Source organism: Pholis gunnellus, assembly GCF_910591455.1.
Source record: "Pholis gunnellus genome assembly, chromosome: 21".
Taxonomy (NCBI): Eukaryota; Metazoa; Chordata; class Actinopteri; order Perciformes; family Pholidae; genus Pholis; species Pholis gunnellus.
Window position 1 is genome coordinate 9,552,208 of NC_136548.1, and position 24,999 is coordinate 9,577,206.

At 43.3% G+C, this 24,999-nt stretch overlaps 3 protein-coding genes across 3 annotated transcripts; 2 read left to right on the plus strand and 1 right to left on the minus strand.

Annotated features, from left to right (window-relative positions):
- Positions 1-615: 615 nt before the first annotated feature.
- On the minus strand, positions 616-5,271 carry LOC306713089 (chaperone Ric-8A; the record flags this gene model as incomplete). Its single annotated transcript, XM_079182664.1, has 13 exons — positions 616-757; positions 861-1,140; positions 1,343-1,487; positions 1,615-1,710; positions 1,872-2,022; positions 2,368-2,462; positions 2,587-2,775; positions 2,982-3,117; positions 3,320-3,924; positions 4,010-4,099; positions 4,194-4,211; positions 5,045-5,092; positions 5,182-5,271. 13 exons carry the CDS (start codon positions 5,269-5,271, stop codon positions 616-618), a joined length of 2,085 nt encoding a protein of 694 aa, XP_079038790.1.
- A 5,231-nt stretch (positions 5,272-10,502) lies between these two features.
- On the plus strand, positions 10,503-11,922 carry LOC306713101 (uncharacterized protein). The gene is made up of 4 exons (XM_079182680.1): positions 10,503-10,568; positions 10,717-10,798; positions 11,043-11,225; positions 11,537-11,922. The coding sequence occupies exons 1-4, from the start codon at positions 10,523-10,525 to the stop codon at positions 11,688-11,690; spliced, it is 465 nt and encodes a 154-aa protein (XP_079038806.1). The 5' UTR covers positions 10,503-10,522; the 3' UTR covers positions 11,691-11,922.
- A 670-nt stretch (positions 11,923-12,592) lies between these two features.
- On the plus strand, positions 12,593-24,442 carry LOC306713083 (transient receptor potential cation channel subfamily M member 4-like). The gene is made up of 28 exons (XM_079182656.1): positions 12,593-12,826; positions 14,023-14,084; positions 14,204-14,381; positions 14,613-14,793; positions 15,666-15,835; positions 15,976-16,150; positions 16,630-16,694; positions 16,813-17,046; positions 18,190-18,292; positions 18,387-18,508; positions 18,656-18,952; positions 19,080-19,181; positions 19,298-19,426; positions 19,650-19,779; positions 19,878-20,023; positions 20,398-20,510; positions 20,589-20,705; positions 20,886-20,935; positions 21,057-21,295; positions 21,457-21,572; positions 21,824-21,956; positions 22,046-22,220; positions 22,435-22,600; positions 22,725-22,906; positions 23,024-23,156; positions 23,252-23,324; positions 23,670-23,763; positions 23,908-24,442. Exons 1-28 carry the CDS (start codon positions 12,764-12,766, stop codon positions 23,937-23,939), a joined length of 3,780 nt encoding a protein of 1,259 aa, XP_079038782.1. The 5' UTR covers positions 12,593-12,763; the 3' UTR covers positions 23,940-24,442.
- Positions 24,443-24,999: the final 557 nt, after the last annotated feature.

Below are 24,999 nucleotides of genomic sequence, written 5' to 3' on the forward strand. Positions count from 1 at the left end.
CTCGAAAAACAGTGTACAGTGAAATGAATACTATAACAATACCTAAGCCCTCTTAATAAACCAAAATAATATTAAAAGCATTGAACTCAACTGTTTAGCCAGTCAAAGTACAAGCTGATTTAACAATGCAGATGTGATCAGAACATCTGGAATCTGTCTGAAAGTTTTTGATCTCATATTACGAGACAGTTTCAGCACAACATGCACCTGAGCACAATCTGAGACAATTGAACACACAACAGAGACTCAATAGAAAAAGGTAAATATGCTGTGCAGATGTTTATTTCGACGAACCAATCAGTGTGTCCGATGTCGCCTAGTTATTTATTCTGACAAAACGCTATAGAAGAGACTGAGACTACACATTGAAATACACAAAATGTAAGTACAAACTATATACTTCCAAGGCTTTATTCAAATATTGTGTTATTACAATGAAATCAGTTCCTTCTTAGGATCCACTATCAATTCAACTCTAACCAGTGTGACCTTATTGCTGCTCTATATTATGAGTCTGAATACAGAGAAGGGTTGTCCATACATTTACAACCCAACTTAAGAAATGGGACATTTACAAATAAAATCAATAAATTGAATGAATGGATTTGAAATCTTTCAGTTGTTCTCTCCTTCCTCTGCTTCTCCATCATTCTCAGACCCAGACTTCACCTCCTCAGTGAGGGAATTATCCCTCAGTCCTGACATTGGGACCAGCTTCCCCTCTGAATCCACTCCCATCGGCTGGATAATGTTATCTCTGCAAAACAAATGAGGGGTAAAAAAAAAGATATGGACAATGAATCTGTATTTAGACTTAAGACTGTTGATTAGAGCTTCTTTATCTTTGTCGCTTCACTGACCTGGACAGCTTGTTGAAGAGCATGATGAGCCTCTTGGCCTCCTCCTCCTTCTCCTCCTCCGTCATGCCCTCCATGGGGTCCGGCTGCTCCGCCTCCACCCGCCCTGTCACCGGGTTGATGCGATTTTTGACCTGCCGGTACTCCTCAGTGTCCGAGTCGGAGTCGCTGGAGTACCGGGCGTTAGAGCAGAAGGCCCTGGGCCCCTGACCGCCCAGCAGGCCCCTGGTGGCCAGCAGGCCCGCCGCGTTACCGTAGCCTGTGTACTTGACAAAGCGGCTCACTGGAGGAAGATGTGAAGGTGACGATCAAAAGTTTATGTTGAGGAAAATCATTTATTTATTTAACATTCTCTTGGTATGTTAGCTATGACAATTGCCTTTGGCTTCTCCGCAATTAATATGAATTACAAATAAGACAATAGCAAGAAACATAGGGAGAGCTTGAAATCAAAGACAGCTCAATGGGATAATGTGTGCTCTAACCATTTTCCTTGCAGAGGACAAAGATGAGGTCAGCAGCGCAGTGTTTGAGGTCTGTATCCAGGTGAGTCATGAGCCGGATCAGACGGCTCTTCACTGTGGAGCCTTCCTCTGGTCTGTGGGACGTGTCTCTCAGAGGAGGCAGGATCTAATGACGGGGATTAATAATCATTTCAGTTGTCTTTAAAAAATACTAGTTTAAAATATTATCCAAATATCGTGAGAGGCACAAAGCTTTCTCTGAAGTATCGTGTTTTTTTGGGGGGGGGTGTTACATGTTTCCTGATGTAATGGCGTGTTTGTCTGTGGGCCCTGCAGCTCTCTGTCAGCAGATTGAGAATTGGCGTCAGCTTCTCTTTCATCTTATCACCCTGAGAAGCAAACATACAAGGAAGACGCGTTCCTCAGGTTACTTCAGTGTCAGAGAAGAGTCGCTCTTTTAAACTTTCAACTTTTTAAGGCAAAAACTCTTAATTGTGGCTTGGCCACTAAGCATTCAACCCTCTTCTCTGCCCATCACTTTCTCCCTCACCGACTCCAGGCGTCTCTCCATGAACATCACCATGGTGTGGACACAGTCCATGTTGACCCCCTGGCACTGCGTGGAGTCGGGCTCCGGAGGCACCGTCAGCAGCACATCGAGACACTGGAGAGGCAGCGCTGACAATAGGTTGACCGTGTGACTGTGGGATTGAGTCAAGATTAAGGTAAAGTATGATGGATTGTTATTGTTAAGTAGTAGAAATACAAATATATACGACAAATAAAGCTGTGATTAGATTTAAACGTTGCACATTTCTTTACATATGAATATGGAGTGAGACATGAATGCAAAAAAAAATGACCCACCAACATTAGAGGAATGAACCCTGATACAGAAATAATCAAATGCTAATAAAAGTTCAACGGAGAGACAGAATAATAAAACATGCATGACATTATATAAAGAAACACAACTGTAACACCAGCAACTTTAAATGGATGTGCATCGTCGTTATTAATAATGATCGATGTTGGTTCACGCTCACCCCTGCAGTTCATCAGTGTCATCCGAAAGCAAACACTTCCTCATCAGGCAGAGACGCAGCATCGCCACCAGGTGTCGGTAAAGAGCTGCGTCATCCTGAGGGAGGAGAAAACACACACACACACACACACACACGGTACAGATCATTCGTCTCTATATCAGATACATTATTATTACACCTGATGGCTGACAAGTTTAGCATGGACTCATAGTGACTGACCTCACTTGGCTCCTGCCTGTGGGTGCTGTAGGTGATGTTGAAGAGGATTTTGAGGATCTCTATGACATGCTGAGAGGCTTCCAGTGAGATGGGTGGTGCTGCTGGGTCCAGCACACACTCATACTGGTCCTTCCACTGAACCCCCAGACAGCTCTCCAGAGCTGCTGTGAAGATGGACACACCTCCCTCCTGGAAGGGAAACACAGTGAGAGTGAGACAGGAAGGGAGTTAAGATGTGTAGAACATGAATCTGTTAGAATAAAGAGAAGATGACACAATAAACAAATAGAGATATTGTTTAGTGTATCGCTACATGATCTACCACACATTATAACTAGCATGATATGTACCACATATTTAAGAAAGTCACTTTGTAGTCAGTGAGGTCATGTTACCTGTTGAAGCTGAGTGCTGAGCTCTCGTCGCAGTGCAGTGATGAGGAACATGAGGCGAAGTTCATAGAACTGAACGCTGGACAGAGGTGAGCCACTCACACTGGAGGATAGACGCTCTGTGAGGCCACACATGAGCCTGGTGGAGGAAATAACAAGAGGGTATAGCTGTCTGGAAATAGGCTGACTTGTACAGAAGCCAACTAAAGGTTGTGACAAATGAGAAGAATAGTGTCACTGAGAACCAGAAATGCTAGTTCCACAGCCAACGGCTGTGTTTATCAGTGTTTTGTAATGTTGTGTGTGCATGTTTATGTCTGCGCCCCGCGAGGAAGCCCCACCTGAGACCGCTGAACCTCTCCTGCGCCCAGGTGCTGTTGTAGACCACGTTACACAACACCTTCAAGGCCTCTTTTCGCTGTGCCTCGTCTCCTGACGCGCCTCCCTCCTCCTCTTCTTCCTCCCCCTCCATCTTGCTCTTCCTGCGGTCCCTCCTGCCTCTCTCCAGCACCTTGTGATGCATGCTGCCCCTGTGCATTTCGTCGATGCTGGTCCTGTGGCTGCCAGAGCAGCCGATGCTGTCCAGATCTCCGCTGCCGGCGATGCTGGTGTCACTCGTGGCGTCCTCATCAAAGCACTCGGCGTGTCGGTCACCGGCTTCGGCGTCACCCTCGTCCTCGTCAGTGCGACCACGCAGCACTTTGGCTTCAACCAGAGAAGCAATGATGTTATCGTAGAAATCAGAGTCTGGGTCACTGGATTCGTCACTTGCGTCGCTTGTGGTGAGCCCGGCTAGTTTGGCCAGCGTCAGGAGAGCGCCGTCGGTCACCAAGGGGCCCAGGACCTTTTTGTCCCTGGAGAGGATTCTCAGGGTGCGTAGAGATACTCTCAACAGACGACATTTAACTCCTGTACTAATGAACCTCACCAGGACAAGAGCTAAATTCTGAGGACAGGAACAGAAAAATAGACCTTTAGTGTTCAACAACATTAAACAAACACTGAGAGCAGAAAGTGACAGTGTCAGGCACCTGTCTGAGGACGAGGCCTCGACCCTCCTGGTCGTCCTGGTCGCAGTCAGAGTCAGAATCAGCGTATTCCCTCACTTTATTTTGCCTGAACTGATACAGCAGGGCAAAGAACAAATACGCTTGAACACAGTTCATGAATTAGTTTAGGTTGCTCTCGTGTGCAAACAAAATCAATACACTGTACCTCCTCCAGTTTTCTTTGCTTTAGGAGGTGGACAGTCCGATTCCAGCGAGAAACGCAGCAGGAGAGAGAGAGACAATGATATCAGTACATCATGTGCGTGAGGGGCCATATTACACACAGTGTTATATGTAACTATTAGGAGTTCAAACCATTAGTTCCCGGGAAAAAGTTTCTACTTAAGAGTGTTTCACAAAGGTGCTGAGAGAACTAAGACTAAGACATGGTTGACCCTGTTGACATCATGTTTCTGAAATAATTCATTCACTATGTCCACAAAAAAGAGAACTGGATGAATCAGATTTATATAAAATGAAATTAAACATGTATTTTAATTTAATTAAATTATAATAATTGTATTATAATAGTTATAATATATTATACAATTATCATTATGAACATTTTAATAAATCAACTCCAAAATAAATTAGATTAAATTCCATATACAATTTAAATAAAACAATTTAATTTGAATGAAAAGTGGAATTAAATACATTTGAAAATAGAATATTGATTTACATCAATTTATTAAATTTAACTGAAGATATTGTTGAACCCGCTGTTCAACGGCTGCAAATGAAAGAGTTGAAAGTGTTGACGAGATTAACAGTTATTCATTCGCTCCGCCTGGGCTCAATCTGCCTGAGCGTGCAAGGAAAGAGGATCAGGAATAACTGATACAGCACAATTACTAATCACAGACAGACTGTGGAGTGGGGGTGGGGAGGAAGTGGAGGAGGTGGAGGAGGAGTAAGGGTGAGGATGGGGTTGAGCAAAGGTGAGGTTTATTAAGAAACACAGGCGGGACAGGGATGGGTCTCAGTAAACGGGCGCGGCAGCATGAACTAATGTACCTTCCTTCGGTCCCTCTCCTCTGAATCAAAGAAGAAGCACTGGGCATACTGCAAGAGAGAAAAGATGACACGATAACGGTCTCAGCCGCGGTGTTTCATCCTGACACACCGACGTGTGAGCTCCTGTGTGGCGTTACCTCTTTGTTGAACTCCTGCAGCTGTATCTGAACACCGTTCTCATCCCCCTGCTTGATGCACTGGATAATCCCCTCCAGGTCCACGTCCATGCTTCCTGCGTATGCACACAAACACACACACACACACACACACACACACAAACACACAGGGAGGGGAATAATCATTCAGGCCATAAAGGAAATTAAAGTTACACAACAATAAGGATGAACACACGGTGAAAAAATACACATCATGTACAGTGTGTATTCACCTAGAATATGGAAATAAAAGCCAATAAATATGAAATTAAAAAGCTGAAATCAATTTCATTAAAATAGTCATCCTGCCATATAATCTTTACAGCAAACACTTCTGTTGGATCACTGATAAATGCTGCATGGCTAACGAAAGCTGTATCTGTATCTTTTACATGACAAATGTCCATATTGACATGTATTACATACATACATTAAAAAAAGATTGCAAACAGATTACAAGAGTTTACACATGTTTACACATGTTTACACATTGCGTTCGTCTATACTTACCTTGTGCAAATCCCTTGATCAGCCAGGTGATATAAGATAAGTATATTATAAGATAATATACCGTAGGTGAGCCAAAATCACCTGATGTCTGCCAACCCAAAGCGCTGTCACCACTCGGACTTTACTTCAGCTCGCTTTACAGTGTTTCTCCGTCCCCGTATGGCTCAGCATACAATGCTTTGCCTTTGAATTTGCTCAATTCAATTGCTTTCCTGCTCCCTCATGCACTCAGCATATCTCTGGATCACTCTCTCTCCGTCTCTCTCTCTTTAATCCAAGAGAGATGCCGGGCCGTGGCGTGGTTATGGTTATAATCCACTAATGGACTCTAAGCTTACATCTCCCAGTGTTGACCCTCTAACCTACAGGTTTTCCAGACTTGTGCTGCACATCTCTGTGTGTGTGTGTGTGTGCCCAGCTTTAACACACTCTTTCAATCAAATCTCTTAATAGCATGGGAATTACTGGAACAACCATTAAGATTTTGGTTTTTATCACGCCTCTCTAGCTGTTGCATAACCACACGGTAGCTTTTGAAGGTTACCTTGAAAAAGAAAACATTGCTGAGAAATGCAGCCGCAGAGGCAAGTAAGATATCGTCAATATTTCTCAGCTGAGAGCTTATACAGCTTAAAATGTATCGGTTTTTACTAACCAAAATCATTCCATCGTGTAAATAAAAACGGTACAGTGAGGTGCATGTTGTGCGTGCAGAACTATAATGCTGTTTTTGTCTCGTACCACAAGATGGGGTTATTTTCATGGTTAACCCTTCTGTTATGTTCGTTTCTTAGGTACAGCCATGATGTTCGCGGGTCAATATGACCCGGTGCATGTTTAATCATCCAAAAGTTGTCAGAAACCAAAAAATCCTAATAAATATAGTTTGTACCTCATCACCAACACCCTTACTAACAATTCAATCAGTATTTAGTGGAATGAAGTTATTCACCCCTCCATAGATCATAGTTCAATGAGGGTAACTCACTCGTTTTAATGAAAAATACATGTTAAAACAATTTTTTAGGTACATTGGAAAAGCCTAGATGTAAATTGCATTAGTCTACCATAACATGTATTTTTCTCTAAATTATTTTTACATTTTGAAACATTATTTTTTTCATGGGGTGATGTAGATAAATGGAGATGAGACACCTCTGCTGTTCAGGGTCATATTGACCCGGTCACTCAAAATCAAGCCAAATGAGTCATGAGGATTTGTATTGAAATTAAACTGTACTCATGTTTACTTATAGTGTTAAGGAACAGACATTTACAAAAATTAACAAGATATGAACACAGTGAACGAGGTGTATGTGTGTGTCTGTGTGTGTGTGTGTGTGTGTGTGTGTGTGTGTGTGTGTCTACACAGCACACGAGTGACATGTCATCACGGTGTGCTTTGTGCTGATACATGTTGCCACTGTCTTTATAATATTTTCGGTATACGTGTATTGGGTGAGGATGAACACTGTATTTCACAATTTTTTGACACAAATGTCTCGCTTGGAGGAACAGGTATATCAGTTTCCTCATCTGATGGTTCATAATCAGTAACATTGTAATCTGAATTGACCTCAAGATGGTCTTCATGTTCGGACACATCCTCCTCTATTTCACTGTTGTGATCAAGGATGTGCTCCAGAGCCTACAGGCCTGTCATCCTTTTGTTTCTGTTGCTCATGTTGTCCTCCAGTAAGCTACTGTGTTGCATGTATCTGCAGAGTGTAATGTTGGTAGGACTCCCAAGCAACCCTTTCGTATGTTTCTCCCCTCTCCTGCTAAGTGTGGGCGGAGTTTTCCCGCGAGAAAAAAAAAGGTTCTCGCCAAAATAGTATCTTTCTCGCACAAGTGCGGTAGTGAGACCGCACGTGTGTGTGTGTGTGTGTGTGTGTGTGTATGTGTGTGTGTGAAATGGGGTGAAACATGTTGGGAGGAGTAAGAGATACTTTGTCTCACATTTTCAAAGAAAGAAATGGTCTAAACTTGACCCTTCTGACCCCTTATAGCCTCCACTTTCACTGCCGGGTCAAATTGACCCGAACATCATCTCTGTTATATAAACCTGCAGGGGGGGGGTTGCACATACATGATATTTTTTATTTAATTTTTTTCACGTTGATTACCCTAATTAAGGCAAGCAGAAGAAGTTTCATACAGAAAAAGTACTTTAAAATATTTTTTCTAGATTGCCGAGGTCATCAATCTCCTGCACGATAGGTGTGTATTTGAAAGTGTTTCCATTGAAAGTGAACTTTAAAACGTTACTCTTCTCACAAACTATAGATGGCACCAATCTCCATGAGATCAGCCGTGACAGAGATCAATCTGCAAGTAAGGGATGACAGCAAAGAATATTGCTCAAATTCACATTCTATTCGTCTAAATGAAGAAACCTAACTTTCACCTGTCGGTGTAGTGTAAAGAGGAAATACAAGTTCACACACTTGTTGCAAAGTGTCTTGAGGGCCCTGAGAGATGAACTCCGTGAGAAGATGATATGCGAGTGACAGGCCTTCCTGGCAGGATGCTCACTCTTGTGCCCAGTGGGTAGAGGAAACAGGGCCGGGAGGTCTGAGGTAGCCGGCTGGTGGCTGCAGGCTTACAACAACAGGATGCACGCTACGTCAGCGAGAGCGGGAGAAAAGTCAGAGGAGTCCTGACAAAGCGCTCTCACGGAAGTAGACGCATATTCCTTCAAGATGAATTAGATGCTTGAGATGCAGGACATCAACAAGGCAGAGCTACAAGAGACCAATGACCCTCGGTCACCACTTCAGCCAGTGGAAGAAAACAATCATCAGTGACGTGTGCAAGCCGGAAGTATCTGCTTTAATCATGTTGACACAGACCAACATCATGACTCGCCGTCATAGCGGCTGTGACACAATATACTGTATGTAGCCAAAACTCAACTGACGTCTGTAAGCTTTAAGGGTCAATACACATCTGTTTTGGTCAGTATGGATCTCCATGTTTTATATGTTTGTATGTCATAAACTTATGGATTTTAAATAGAGGAGGTTAAAGTTAAGTTTTACCAACTTGGTAAATGAAAAATATTTGCATCTTCATAGATTCTGGATTTTTCAATGAGGAAGGAAGAGTAGATGTCATTTTTGTATTATATTTTTTGACAAAAAAACCCCCCCATCAGACACAAATTGTCATGCAAAGCTGATTTTTATATTTCTTAAACATGTCTAAAGGGGATCTTTAATTAATCGACCAATGTGGTAATTACACGTATTCTTCATTCCTAATTTATTCTAAATTTCATTGCAGGGAGCAGAAAAAGATCCTGATTCTCCCCAAGGGGGATGAAAAAAAAATATTACAACTTCCTGTAATTTATTAAGTTAATTTACCTAAGCCCATGGTGATGTCATCATATTAAAGTAGGGGAGCTTTATCGTTCTTGCTTGAAGAAGAGATTCAACAATGAATCAATTATCAAAATATTTGCAAATACATTTCCTGTTAATTGACTTATCTAGTACTTCACTCATTGTTTTCGCCCTTATTAGTCACTAAGTTTACATTCTATTATAGTATGCATTCATTTTGGTTTAAAATATTTAAAATATGCTCATGTTTTTGTCAGAAATCCCCATTTTGCTCAAAGCTAGGCAGCAGTAAATGTACAGGCACTAGTTCACCAAGCGACTTTGCTTTCTTTTGGCATGCTATCAATGCCATCATGCAAGTTGTAACCTCATAGGAAATTCGGTGTAAACCGTTTCTTTATTGTTTGTGAAATCACAAGACTGGTTCATGATTTCACTGCTAATCCGTGTGTGCTCATGCACGCACTGATGACTCAGTGCACTATACTCTGACAACACACACACAACCTGCCCAGATGGCTGTCACAGGAAAGACTCACAATAGACTCGAGAGGGGAAGTTGTGATTCCCAGAGAGGGAGAGAGGGAGAGAGGGAGAGAGGGAGAGAGGCTGGGAGAGTGGAGCTTGAAAAAAAATGAGACACATGGCTCCCCACAGATTAACTGTATTATTAAAAGTTAAAGAATATTGGTTCATTTCCTAGAGAGATGTCAGAATGGCCATGTGCCAAACCTGAAAAGATCATTATTTCTGAATGATGTGACCATTTATCATTGTCCAACAAACCCTTAACTCATTCATTGTATCAGATAATCTGTAAAATATGACTTTTTTAAAATGTATTTTTGTTTATCTTTGAGGAAAGGTGTACCATCAAGAAGTTGTTTTTGAAACACTCTGTGTGTGTGTGTGTGTGTGGGGGGAGGGGGGGATGTGAGTGAAGGACATTGCAGGAATAAACACGGGGACGGCAAAAGTGACTCAAGGGAAAAAGGCACAGGAAAATAGAGGCGATAAAGAAAAGCCTGGAGGAGAATTGGGGTTATTTTGGGCTGTGTGGGCTTCCTGCAGGTGATGGAAATGAAAATACGATTTCTGGAACAATTGCTCAGCAGCAAGTGGAGTGAAGGAGGAGAGGACTGGAGGAGGATGTGGATGGGGGGGGGGGGGGGGGGGGCAAAGAACATTAAGAATCAATGTAAACATCATGGGTACAAGGTCACCTATAAGTGCAATGTTGAGCTTGGACGCTGTTGTTTAAAGGTTGTTTATGTTCGTATCACGGGTCTTATAAATAAAGAATAAAACCGCCACCATAACTGATTAATCACAAGTGTGGGAGTTGGTCTGACACTAAAATGACTGCGTTGCAGACACACCCCCTTACTCCACCCTCACACTATAAAGGACCAGAAGGCGAGAGGGGAGACAGACTTGGGCATCCAACAATCAGCAAGAGATTTCGAATGGTCTCCTCAAAAAGCCCCAGCAGGTTTTGGGATTTTCTTGGCAGTAAGTTTCATGCTTTGTGTTATTTTGAACAGGTCTCTAATTCATAATTTCTTTTCCCCAAATCTTCTGTCAGTATTATTATGCCTTACATTGTGGTCAGGACAGGATGTTTTCCTCAGCATCACTCATCACTCATTTTCTGCCACAGGCCCGTGCGGTATGGAGATAGCCGTTCTGCTGCTGTTAATTGTGCCTTTGAGTGCTGCCACACCACTTAGACCAACTCACAGGTCAGTGAAAAGCATCAGTAAATATACAGCTACTAATAGGAGGGAAGTACTGACAGTATATGATGATGTGTCCAGCACTGCCTGCTAATCTATAAAAACAAATATCAAAGCATTTCTGTCTTTACAAAAGGAAAGTAGAAACAAATATGGAAAACCTGGGCTACATAATAGTTTATTGATACATTACAGTATTGAAAACCTGTTGTTTTGTTCATGACAATACCTTTTTCTGATGGACCCACAGGTCAGACGCAGACGTCGTCGTCCCAGGGGACACTGTCCAGGCTTCAGGGGTGAAAAGGACAGAGGACACGCAGGAGCAGCAGCAGCAGCAGCAGCAGCAGCAGCAGCAGCATGCTCAATCACTGAAGATCATCCCTTTTCATTCAGAAGACAAACATCTAGACCTGGAGGCACTGAGACACAGGTACAAAAGAGCACATGCATTCACAATGTAGCTTAAGTGGCCGTTACCAATAGACTACAGGAGTACCAGGACAAGGAAGAGTTGAAAACACTAGCTTTCTTATATGATATCACATATTAATGTCTGTTGTAGGTTACTGATGCAGGATTAATGCAGAATACATATTGTAGGAACTGCATTTCAGTATTTCAGTTCTTCTAATCATGGCTGTTTATTTGAAAACTGGACATTATTTTGTAAATGTAACGCGATGTTTTTAAAAGCCAGAACTTTGATTTTGTACCCCTCTTTTACTTCATCGTCATTCACAGAGTGAAGCTACGTCTGCGGCGTGCACCCCAGCGTGGATGCCAGCTCGGGACATGCCAGCTCCACAACCTGGCCAACGCGTTATACCAGATCAGCAAAAAAAATGGAACAGATGAGTCAAAGAATGTCGATGACCCTCACGGATTCGGCAGATAGGGCCAAGAGGAATGACGGCGCCTATAAGGACTAAGGAAATGGAGAGTTCTCACCATTTCTCCATCTATTTACACCAAATATCATGTTCTGAATGACTGGTACTAATTATGGATTTGTGCTCATCAACCACATACAATGTGTGCTGCGTTAATACTGTGTGAAATGCTTAATGAAATCAGTTTTTTAAACACAAATTCCTCAATATTTAAATGCATCGTACAATAAATATTTAATACAAACAACTATGTGGAGTTACAGTTTATGCATACCTGTAATAACCTGAAGGGGACTCTTAGAGACGGGTGCTTGGGCACCTCCCATGGGTTAAAGCTATGGGGCTTTTTAGGAGAAAGTACACGGGTCCCTAACATTTTTCTTAGGAAATGCCTAACAGGGATTAATTATTATTTAATTATTATTAATTATTAATTAGTATTATTTCATTTTAATTTCACCTGAAGGACCATATAATTGTAAATATATTATATAATGCAAAAAGTATCAGGTTTACACTGTCCTTGATGGTGTGGGTCTGATTGTCGCACCATGCCCCACATGCCATGTTGTAAATCCAGACCTGACTTTGAGATATTTTTAGGCATTGTTGACAGCAGCAAATTGCCCAATGTGCAAGCCTTCAGTTTCCCCTGTCTGCTACAGTGGTGTCCAAATATGTGTCATCAGTAGGCCTAAAGCCAAGAGCGTTTTCTTTACAGCTTCATCACATCTGATGCCACTCGCCTAAAGATTGGGATCTTAGTGAAATGAATATATGTTGTAAAAGGATTAGAATCAGCAGCTCACACCCCAGGTATGACATATCTGTGGTTTGGACTGGCCCCTCCCATTTTATACATTTCGAGGACTGCAAAGTGCCGTTTAACACCACACCCTCACCTGTGTGGTGTGTCTGACTGGCACCTGGTTTGCTGAGACACGATTGGAAATCACTCTGCAATCCTGTAAAATAAGCCTACTCTGTGGAAGAAATGGTCCAAAACAAACCCTGAAGTGTTTTTTTGCACTCCACGATCTCTCGGTCGAAGAGAAAGTGAAAAAAAAACCAAACAAACATGAGAGACACAGGAGAAGAATCGGACGGAAACAAAATGGGTAAATCATCGGAGAAGGACCAGGTGGGTAGGCGTTCAATTAAATCTGCTCCTGTTGTGGTGGAGTTTTTTGGCAAAGGCAGTTTAATACAAGATGAATGTAATAAGGGGAAGTTGTGATACAAGTTGTTCCTCGAGGTTCGAGTCACGATGGCGAGCGATGCACACACGTCCGTCTGCTTCGGACCGCCGCACGTACCAACTGGTGGTTCAGTAACGTGAGACTCGCCGCTACGGTCGGCTCCACTGTAGCGTTACAGCTGTCTGAGTAAACAGACCCGCATTGTGTAGCACTTGTAGTCCAGCTAGTGCAACTGCTCACGTCTGTTAGTTACTTGTCAAGTTAAGCTAGCTTACTTAGTAGCGAACAAATGCACATTCGACTGTCGCACAATTAACGCTAACGACAATAACGGCTAATTTGCCGGTTAAGTGTCATCGACTGTGCTTCAGTGAGCCACATGCTAACTTAACGTTGCTTTAAATTAACTTTAAACCAAAGTTAACTGTGACTGTAAAAACAAAAGACGAGAGCCCGCCCACTATTGTACCGTATGCATTGCCCAGCGTACCCAGCGTCTTCACGTTAACTACATGTAAACTAACCTAGCTGCCTGCTAGCGCTCCATAACTTTGACAGGTTTATGCTTGAAGTAAAATCCGTAACAAACAGTTCTCACTGGCTCAACGGAGCCATCGTGTTAGTTGTTACACGAGTGACTTTTTACGTGTCAAAATGCCCCGCGAGACAGATGTCGTCACGTTATGTAATATATGTTTACATGACAGTGGGTTCAAGGTGAATTTATTTAGGCTAAATGAAAATAATACATTTATAGTGTTGTAAAGAGAGTCCAGTCCAGTTTAAAGTTGTGAAAAGGAGTCCAGTGTAGCTCCCTAGTTTGTAGGTTTGCGCCACAGAATCAGTCTCTCTCTCTCACACTCACACACTCACACACACACACACACACACACACACACACAAACACACACACACACACACACACAGAAACAACAGCACCATGTCAGAAGTCACAGCCAGGTGTTCAGGCACAGCTTATCTTCCCCTCTGAGCCAACGTTTCTCACTTTAAACCGTTTCCTACACCCTGAAAGCCTCATGACTTCCAAGCTCAGAAGGGTAGGGGTGTCTTTAAACTTTAAATTGAAACAGCCTGTGTATAATTTGTCTGTATTAACCTGTTTAAAAATGTCTCGCAGAGTTGGATCCCCAAAATCATCAAGAAGAGAGTGTGCACCACCTTCGTAGATGATTCTTTCAGGTACTGTGAACTCTGTGGAGCACATTCCTCTGTGATGGCGGTGTATATTTACTGCGGCGACGGATGATCATGTTTTTACATGTGTTATCCTCTCACCTCTCTCTCTCCCTCTCTCTCAGCAATGGCGCACTGTGTCAGTGCGGGGGTGAAAGAGATGCCCATGGCTCTGTGGCTCTCGGGGACTATTTCAGCACAGCGATTGTCAACCACTGGGACAGCGCCCAGCACTCCTCCGAGTACCCAACTGATGCCTTTGGAGAGTTGCAGTTCGCGGGAGCCAGCAAAAGGCACAGCTATGTGCGTGGTCGTCCTGTTCTCTGAATGGCTCATTGCATGCGCTTTATCTCTACATCCTTAGTTTATATATATAATGGTTTAAATGCACCAAGAGCTGCTGTAAACAAACACAATGCACTGACATATATGTGCACTGATCAAAACTAACACAGTCACAGGTTATTCTCAGATGAAATGCGTTTGATCCTTCAGTCAATCAAATGTCCATTGTGTTTCTCTCGTGGTTCTTAGTTCCTGCGTCTGTCATGGGACACACCCCCGTCTATGGTCTACACCCTGATGACAGCCCACTGGGGTCTTCCGTCGCCTAACTTGGTGGTTTCTATAGTGGGTGGGGAAGGCAGGACAAAGGTGAAGACTTGGGTACGGGAGGTCCTGAGGCAGGGCCTGGTGAAAGCCTCACAAAGCACAGGTAAACATATTATGTAAGGAAACTGTGCTTAGCTGAACCACCACTTCAAACACTGCCATGAAGGTGGGCCATAGGTCACATGCCAGTTAGAAGTATGCACGCTTTGCATTATCACTCTAATGTCCATATGCAGAGATATTTGGTGTTGAGGGACGTTATCCGAGCAAACGTCAGCACATTTAGATATAAAAATAAATTGCTTTGTAAATTGCCCCCAAAAATAAATGTATTCTTACCAGTAGGCACTACCTCTATGATCCACTAGAAGGCGCTCTGTACCCCACCAGTGGTTGAGAATAACTGGATTATTTTCACTTGATTTCCACCTGCAGTCAAATTCTTCTAAAAATTCCAAGTAACTAACCAATAACGTGGAATAATGAGTCAGTGATTTCTTGGAAGACATAGAACCAATTCATGTTTTTGTTTTTTTTAAAGGAAAAATACAGCTGTTCCAAAATGTAGTCCCATTAAACTACATGACTCCCTGGGGTCCGATCCTAATTTGGGACTACAATGGCCATTTCCTCTTAACTGCCGTGCCAAGTGCAGGTGGAACACGGCGATACTGATCTCCGGTCACCTGAGGTCACTTTAACCAGCTGTTCTCTCGGAGAATGATCAGATCATAAGACATGCTGTTCATAGACACTGTAGCTTAAATATAGACATGTGAAATCACATCGACATGTTTATAAAATCAAGCTCATGCAAGCTAATTTACATCCCATTACAATAGTTTAGTGGATTATGGCTTATTCATTAACCTGATAGTGCAGACGTCATTAAGCCTAATTTTCAGGCATACATTTCCTGCTTTGAACTGCAAAACTGTCATGACATTTCCCCGTCTCTCTTTTCCCTGTAACCAGGAGCGTGGATCCTGACGGCAGGCTTGCGGGAAGGCGTTGGCAGGTGTGTTGGAGAGGCGGTGAGGGATCATGCGACTGCAGCCTCGTCGGTGTCCCTCAACAAGGTGGTGGCGCTGGGTATCGCTCCCTGGGGCCTGGTGCACAACCGAGAGCAGCTGGTCAACCCTCAGGTTGTACAGACACTCAAATACTGTGTACCAAAAAATGTGTTGTTGACTAGTATCATGCAGCATTCTACACACTAGGAGTATCTGGGGATCCCCCAAAAAATAACCTGCTATATCGTATCCCTGTATTGTTCCTCTTGCAGGGCAGCTTTCCCGCTAAGTACTACGTCCAGAACATGTCCCGGGACTCCTGCTGCCTGGACAACAACTACCAGGCCTTCCTGCTGGTGGACGATGGGAGTGTGGGACGCAGAGGAGGGACGGGGTTCAGGGCCAAACTGGAGGACTACATCTCCCACCAGCGCACAGGCATCTGGGGTGAGAGAGGGGCTAGGACATAATGTTCTGTGTGTGTAGTGTAGGAATAGAGGAACTGTTTGTTATTGCAGAATATATGATGCTTATGACTAAAGTAAGTAGTTTTTTTAGGAAACTGAGATATATCTAAACAGTACAAAGCTCTTACAACCATGAACTGTGATTTCTAGCTATTTGGCCCTCTTGGGGTAATCCTACATTAATGCATGTGACGACAGGACAATCCACAGGTTGAAAGCTATTGCGTGCCCCTGCAAGTATTTGAGATCCAGCTATTCAACGTGTAAAATCAAGCAGAGATTTGTCCAAAATGTAACCGGGTGCTGTTTCTGTCGTCTTGCAATCTCTTAAACAATATGCAGACGGTTTGTAATTAGTCTGCAAACATAATAAGAATATCTCCATTAACGTCGGTGCAAACAAAAGAATTCCCCAATGCTCTGTAGCAATTAACTGTAAGAATGTCTGTGTGTTTGTAGGCAGCGGCAGCATTGACATCCCTGTCCTTTGTATGCTGATATCAGGGGAAGCAAGCATGCTGGAGGTACAGACGCTGCTTTTTATGTTGGTTGATTGCCACAAAGAAGCTATTGGGTCAGTTTTAACAGTCAAATGTACTGTAAAGCAAATAAATCTCTCTCTCTTTTCCTAATTTCTATCAGAGAGTGGATCTCTCTCTTAAAAACTCCATGCCCTGGCTGGTGCTGGCCGGCTCGGGAGGCCTGGCTGACTTCTTGAGCGACGTCTTGGACAACCTGTCGTCAGCCACGGTTGTCCAGTCGTCCGGCGAGGGAGACGGCGAGGCGGGTCCCAGCGTGGATCTGAAAGACAAAGTTGCAGAACGGTTTAAAAAGCACTTCCCCTCAGAAGCAGAGTCGGACAAACTGGTTGAACGGGTAAGTGCTGCGGACGGAGACGTGTGCTGCTTTTGACACGCAGAACAGGAAGAAGCCGTTTATTGAGCCCCTACGGGGGTTTAGATTGCCGTGACGTTTCACTTTGACGTTCATGGTCTCAGTTTTCAAATTTCCTTTTTTTGAATACAATAAAGTCAAGATTCTATTCTCCCGGTATATTTCATAACACAATGGGAGGATTGCCAATACACTTTCTGTGCAGTCTTCCTTTCTTCTCCCTTATCCCTCAGGGCATGCTTACATGTTTAGCCTCGCTGCTGCTGCCGAGGTTCTACAGCAAAATGATCAGTATGTTGCTCATGTCATCTGACGCGTTACAGTTGTGGCATGTAATGAGCCTCTGCTGGGCCTGTAGACTTCTAGCTACTCCCTGTCTCAGTTTGTCCCACATTCCTGAAACGACTGACTTTTTTTTGTTGTTGTTCTTGCTGCTTTTTACAATCAAATCCCCCACAAGCAGCGGTTTGGAAGTCAGTTTCAGTCTTCGTGTGACACAGTAGGATTGTTTTTGTAACACAGTAGACCGTACAAGGACTGGCTGCATTGTGTGTAGCCAATCTGCTCCAGATCTCCTGAGGACCTCTATTGTCAAAATCACTCTTTTACTCTAGAAATTGGACTTTCTAGAAAACTCCCAGAATGCAATGTACAAAGCAGTGAGCATCTTTGCTGGCTCTTTATTGTGAATGATGGTGACATCGATACATGTCCGCCTCTCTACACTCCCAACACACCCTCCTCACAGCTGCAGCTCCCAACATGATTTGTGTGAGTTTGATGCTTATTGTTTGGTTATTGACTCATTCGTCAGTGTCCTTATCGTAACGTAATCAGTGTGATTTGCCATCTATTGCACTTGGACGTGATTGAAAACAGACTCGTAATCTTCTTTTCTACTTGCTGGTTAATTATTTCTGTTGGTGCTTAACTTCAAATGGCCCGATACAATCTCTGAATGCCAGACATCCTGCGCGGGGAGGCAGTCCGCTTAACGATATCATGGATTGGACCATCTTTCTTCATCATTATCTGTCTGCTTGTTAGTCTCTTTCTCAGTATCACCAAGAATTGAGGTCATATATTCCAAAAAAAAAGTTCTGTTTTTCTTTCTTTTGTCTCCAGGCTCTGAGCATCTACCAGAACAGAGACTTCATTACAATCTACCATGGAGAGCAGGAGGGCCCAAATGACTTTGACACAGTCCTGCTCAAAACATTGGTTGGAGGTACATACAACTAATTTGAATTATGGAAATTGCTGTTTTATGTGGCAACACGTCTTGATTATGATGTATGTGTGTGATTCTGTGTTTTTTTTAGCTAGTAAGCATCGTGCGTCAGTTGAGGGCAGCCCTTACAATGAAGAGCTGAAGCTGGCGGTCACATGGAACAGGGTTGACATTGCCAAGAGTGAACTTTTCAATGGAGACATCCTTTGGAGGGTGAGGGGGAAAATACTACCACTCTAAAATAGACGCCTTATGTGTAGTACCGCTTTTAGCGCTGTTGTGCAATGACATTGGTTTGAAATAAGTGAAAATGTCTTAAAATGAAGTATTGACCTTGTGTTGAAACCTTCAATCAAATAGGACGAGGACTTAGAAGACTCCATGACAGACGCCCTGATCAACGACAAGCCTCAGTTTGTGCGTCTTTTCACCGAGAATGGCTTCAACATTCTGGAATACCTGACCTACGGCAGGCTGGAAAGCCTTTACCGCTCAGTGGCTGATGGGACGGTGCTTTACTATCTACTTCAGCGCCGCCTCGTGGAGCGGCTAGGAACTGCGGCCTCTGCGCCGGCATCGAACCTGCAGGACTCGGCTTACAAAGTGGCAACAGAGAACATGCAGAGTGGCCCAGTGACAGAGATTAGCCTTTTCGAGGTTTGATTTTTCCAGAGAGACTCTGTTCTAGTTTTTCCCAAGTACAATAGAAAAACAGTGTCAAGAAAACTTGTGTTGACACGTACACTTTTGTTTGTTTGTTACTCTACCCCCTTGTTTTCCACAGGTTGCAAGGGTCCTGGAGCTGTTAATGGGTGACATCTGCCAGCCGTTTTACTATGATGTCTTGGGCTTAGAGCAGATCTCATCCAAGAGGAGAGCACTTAGGGTACTTTCTTAACATGTAGACGTACTGTACACGAAAGCTAATAAAGCCACCTGTCACTGTGGCTTTCTCACAGTCGCTCTGATACTCCCTCCCCTGCTTCTTTTCATCCATCCCAGCATGCCAGTAAGCTGCTGCGGGGTGAACGCCTTTATCAGGAAAGGCGCTGCCTCTACCCCTGGGCCTCGCTCTTCATCTGGTCCGTCCTCCAGAACCGCAACGAGATGGCCACTTTCTTCTGGGAGATGGTAAAAAAAAGAGAGAAAAAAAAAGCCCAAATTTTGTTCTGTAGCTCATTACAATCCTCTGAGCTGTTGGAGCAACCAGGCTCAGAACTGTGTCTGCAGTAGCACGTATACTTCTTTAAACCAACTAACATGTACATAAACACCCTCTTCATTGCAAAATACTCTATCAGTACCCGTATGAAAGAGTTTGTCTGCCCTGACTTCTTTTGCTGTCTCTCCAAAGTCGGGGGAGACGGTGCTCAGTGCTCTGAGCGGCTGTAAGATTCTGAGGGAACTGTCCAAGCTGGAGGTTGAGGCGGAGACCAAACTGTCCATGAAAGAGCTGGCCCAGAAGTTTGAGAACCTGGCACATGGTGAGACCATGAACATTGAACACACCATCAACTCATTTAATTAATTTAACTAATTTAAACAATAGCTGATTAATGCACTTGTCTTTCCCTCATCTCAGACATGTTCAGCTCTTGCTATCGGAGCAATGAGAGTCGCTCTTTCACCCTACTGATTAGGAAATCTCCAGTTTGGGGTGGTACCACCTGCCTCCAGATGGGCATGGGCGCCGACGCACGGCTATTCTTCAGCCATGACGGAGTACAGGTGTGTTGCAACAAGTCACTGACTTTGTTTGACAGTTCAACCAGTTCTCTTTATGCTTAGTCCCTTTCAAATTTAGTTTAAAACTGTAACCTGAGCTGGCTTTCCCAGATATCAAGGCTAAAACACAATTTATTTTTTTATAAATCATTTTATAAATAAAACTCTTCCTATATATTGAAATATATGCTCGGCCAATCAATGCGTAACATTTGATGTGCAGCTTAAATGTCCATAAAGGCATTTCAGCACTATATTAATATAATTAAGGAACGATGATATAAAACTACACATTCAACACATCCCACTTTCACATCGAGCAAAATGAATGAATAGCAGTTTGGGTGAAATTGGTCTTATTTTATCTTCTCCTCCAGTCTCTGTTGTCCCAGATCTGGTGGGGTGACATGAAGAGGAACACGGATGTGTGGAGGCTCCTGCTCACCTTCTTCTGCCCCGTCCTCTGCTACACCAACATCATCGCCTTCAGGTAAAATCCGCATTAGTATTATTTTGTTTTGGATGCAGAGTTCAGGACTGATACTTTACAACATACCCGACCTCACAGGAAACAAGACGACCAGCATCAAGGGGAGGAGGAGAAGCCGAACGAGGACGGACACGGCAAGGACAGCGACAGCCTCTATGGCACCACCGTCTTCTCTTTCTCGGACATCAAGCACATGTAAAACCAATACCATTTTTTAAAATCTTTGGGTTTTTTTTCAATTGGCAGTGTTCTGCCTTTTTCGACATATCTGGTAGCACAGTTTTGAATGGAACACTGTTTTATTGATTATTTTATTAAATGAATTTGTAGTGTTTTGTGTTCATTATTAAAATGTGTGACTGTTTTTTTTACCAGTGACGCTGATACACAAGAAGCAACCTCTCCCAGGTCAGCAACCATTAAAGGTGAGCCCTCTTTAAACACAGCGCCTCTAAAAAGAAAAAAACCCAGGAATTATGCATATCATCAGCCGCATGTATGACTATAAGAAGCTCACTAAACCATGTCCAATAACCTTCCTCACAGGCATACCCCACTCTCGCAGACCGCCAAAGCGTCCGTTCATAGTGTCAAGATGGCGTCGGTTCTGGTTTGCACCCGTCACCGCATTTTTGGGCAACGTCCTGATGTACTTCCTGTTCCTCCTGCTGTTTGCCTACGTGCTGTTGGTGGACTTCCTGCCCCCGCCGCCCGCTGGTCCGGCCATCACTGAGTATGTGCTGTACTTCTGGGTATTCACCATCGTGTGTGAGGAGATCCGGGAGGTGAGTGCAGAGAGACATACTTCTTCAAAAGGTTACGCTTAGTGCATCTACTTCACACTAAACATAAAATAATTTCATGTAAAATGTTTTCACCCACTGAAAGAGCTTTTCAGTGTTCTGTTTCATTTATTGAACTGACGATTGATGTTTTCTTCCCTCAGACGTTCTTCCTGGGGACGAGGACTTGGCGTCAGAGGGTCAGAGTCTACATTCAGGATGTGTGGAACAAGTGTGACCTCATTGCCATGGTGCTGTTCATTTTGGGAGTAATCTGCAGGTACAGACAACAACTGCGCCGTATAGACGGCATGTACTGCTACAGGATTATGCCAAAACCTTTCACATTTTCAGATCACTGTTGAGGGAGGTCTTCATATTGCAGAATCTCAATGTGTGCGATTCCAAACAACATGATCAGAAATCGCCATCACATATTCAAATTCCTGCTGAGAACCTGCAGTCATTTTCACATGTTGGCCACCGGGTGGTGCCATTATAACTGTGTACCTGCTTCACTCTGTGTTTCAGGATGTTCACATGGTCTTATGGATTTGGCCGGGATCTCCTGTGTGTGGACTACATGGTCTTCACCCTCCGTCTCATCCACATCTTTGCCATTCACAAGCAGCTGGGGCCGAAAATCATCATTGTTGGCAAGATGGTGAGAAACCTTTCCATAAGTTGACGTCGAATCGATGTCATAGCAAGATGTTTGCATTATAATGACGGAAAGAAATTTCTCCTTTTCAGATGAAGGACGTCTTCTTCTTCCTTTTCTTCCTGATGGTGTGGCTCATGGCGTACGGAGTAGCCAATCAGGCTTTGCTTTACTCCTATGACCCGAGCTTAGATCGCATCTTCCGCCGGGTTTTCTACAGGCCGTACTTGCACATCTTTGGACAGATCCCCGTGGAGGAGATGGATGGTAGATGTGTTAGTTTGTTTGTGTGTCATGCATGAAAATAATACGCACAGTTTGAAACCAGTCGAAGAGTAATGTATGAACTGGATGTTTTCCCACATCCTTTGCAGCACAGTAATAAGAATTCACTGTTATTTTAAACTTAAAGCAGATCTATATAATAATATATAAAAACAGGACATATTTTAATCTACTCTTTATTTTGTGTCTATGCCAGTGGGGAAGCAGTGGGACATGCCCTGCACACACAACGAGACATTGATTCAGAGCGGCGCGGAGCCGTGCAGGACTATGTCTAGTAACTGGCTGGTGGTAATTCTGCTGATTGTTTATCTGCTCGTCACCAATATCCTGCTCATCAACCTGCTCATCGCCATGTTTAGGTACAGACCAATGAGATCAGTGTCCGTCAATCTGTTTCTAGCTAGCTTTACCGACACGCTATAAGTTCTCTACACTACAGTTCCCCACAGCACTCGTTACTCTGCTCTCTTTGTGTCCACCCAGCTACACCTTCAACGAAGTGCAGGACAAGAGCGACATCTACTGGAAGTTCCAGCGCTACACCCTGATCGTTCAGTACCACTCGCGTCCTTCCCTGGCTCCTCCTTTCATCATCCTCTCTCACATCAATCTCTTTATCAAAAGGGTCATCCGCAGAGTGCCCTCCATCAAGATCCACCACTTTGGTCAGTTTAGTTTTGGTGATGCTTCAACTCAGCCGTGGTGGTTTCCGCTCGGTCCAGGAAACACCTTGGCTGAGTAGAATGATGACAATGATGAAACACTTTTGCCTTTTCTATCAGTGTTGCAGTTAAAAGGGAAAGCAGCCAACAGGCTAATGACGTGGGAAACCATTCAGAAGGAGGACTTCTTGACTGCCCAGAACACGATCCAGAAAAGCAGTGACTCAGAGAGGCTCAAACGGATGTCTGTCAAGTGAGAACACCTTCCCACACCAACACCGTAGCGGTTCAGCTATTTATCTTTTGTCTCCACCATACTGAGGTTAATATCTTCTTTTTTATCTAAAGAGTGGACGGTGTGCTTAAACATATGACTGAAAGCAGAGACTTTGACCACAGGCTGAGGGCTCTGGAGAACGAGGTAAAATGAAAGCACTGAAAGCATTTCACTGAGTTCATCACTCTGTACTGTTTGTGTAGTTCTCATGACTTGTCAACCTCTCCTGTATAACCGTCACCCATCTAGATATAGCAGGGCCGGGTGATTGCACCATCACAACTAGACTACTATGATCTAATATAGATATCATAATCTGTATTTATGTCTGGAAAATCACACATTTGTTTATCGAATAGTTTGCCATTTTGGGAAATACGCTTTCTTTCAGGCTAGCTGTTTCCCCCTGTTACCAGTCTTTATGCTAAGCTAAGCTAACTGACTGCTTGTGGTAGCCTCATATTTTACTCTTTTGATCTTCTTTCTCAGATGGAGTACTGCTCAAATGCTCTCAGCTGGATTGTTGATACTTTGGCACAAGGCAGCACGTTCAAGCCTCCTCGTCCTCCTCCTACGTCAAGAGGTACAAATGAGAAAACATACACGTATCTTCACAGAAACAAGAAATATGTTGGTCTGAATGTCACAGGTCGTATTCAGTATGTAGTGTATTTTTCCCTTGAGTCACTTGTCCCCTCACTTTCCGTATTCTGCCTCTTCCTCACAGATTCGTTCCTCTCTTCTTCCACTTCCACCTGATCCAGCCGTGGGGATGCGTTCACTTGCTCAGGGTCGGTTTAAGACGATATTCAAGTGCTTTTACTTTGGCTGCTCCCTTGCTACACACCCACCATTCTTACTGTTCATCACTGGACTCAGTTAGCAAATACTTTTATTTGTTCTGCACTGAAAAAGAAAGTGTAGCAGCCATCCCTTCTTGTTACAGTATTGTTTAAATGCCAAAGCTGATATTTTAAATGTGCATAATCGATCATATTTAAATGCCAAAGTCAAGTGTGTATTTATAATGTAGCATGATGTGTTTTATGGATTCTATCGATCATGTCTTCATCCTGTAGTTTTAAGCGGACTGCTGGAATTCTGTTTTTAAGGTTTTTATATCGATTTTTACTGCTATATTAAAACTGATTTTGACAGAGGTTACATTCACTGCACATTACTGTTTTCATACTTTTGTGTTCTGTTACTTTCTGTAAGTGTTAAACCATTTATTTGTTACTTTATTCTGTTCAATAAATTGTATATGCAGTATTAATGTATTCATTATTTTACTGTTAATGGAATAACGCGAGGAAACGCTTTACAAGTCCATTTACCATTTAGCTCAACATTATGGGACGTGCACGACATTCACTCTCCTGCCGAGAGTTAGATTGATATCCCCCTCATGAGCCAGCAGACGCTGAGCTTAGCTTAGCACAAAGACTGGAAACAAGGGGCAACAGCTAGCCTGACTCGGGATGCATGTTCATTAGTGTTAGTTACAGGTGCAGGAGAGTGGTATCGATCTTCTAATCTAACTCTGCAAGTGTTCACAAAAATAATAACTATTATTTTAGTAAGACACCAAAGGGTAAAGTGGGGTGGCTTTAGGAGATGAAATGTTGGTTAAAGCAAGCTTGCTTCAAAGACACTTCGTAAAACGGCACTGCACTGAACTATATAGCATTAAATTATGTGCATTTAACGAGAGAATCGCTGAGGGAAAGTGTGACTCAAACAAATGAGCGAAATAGTTGGATATGCTGCGGAGAGAAGAGGATACGGACAGTGTGAAAGGTGTACCATGGTGCTGAGT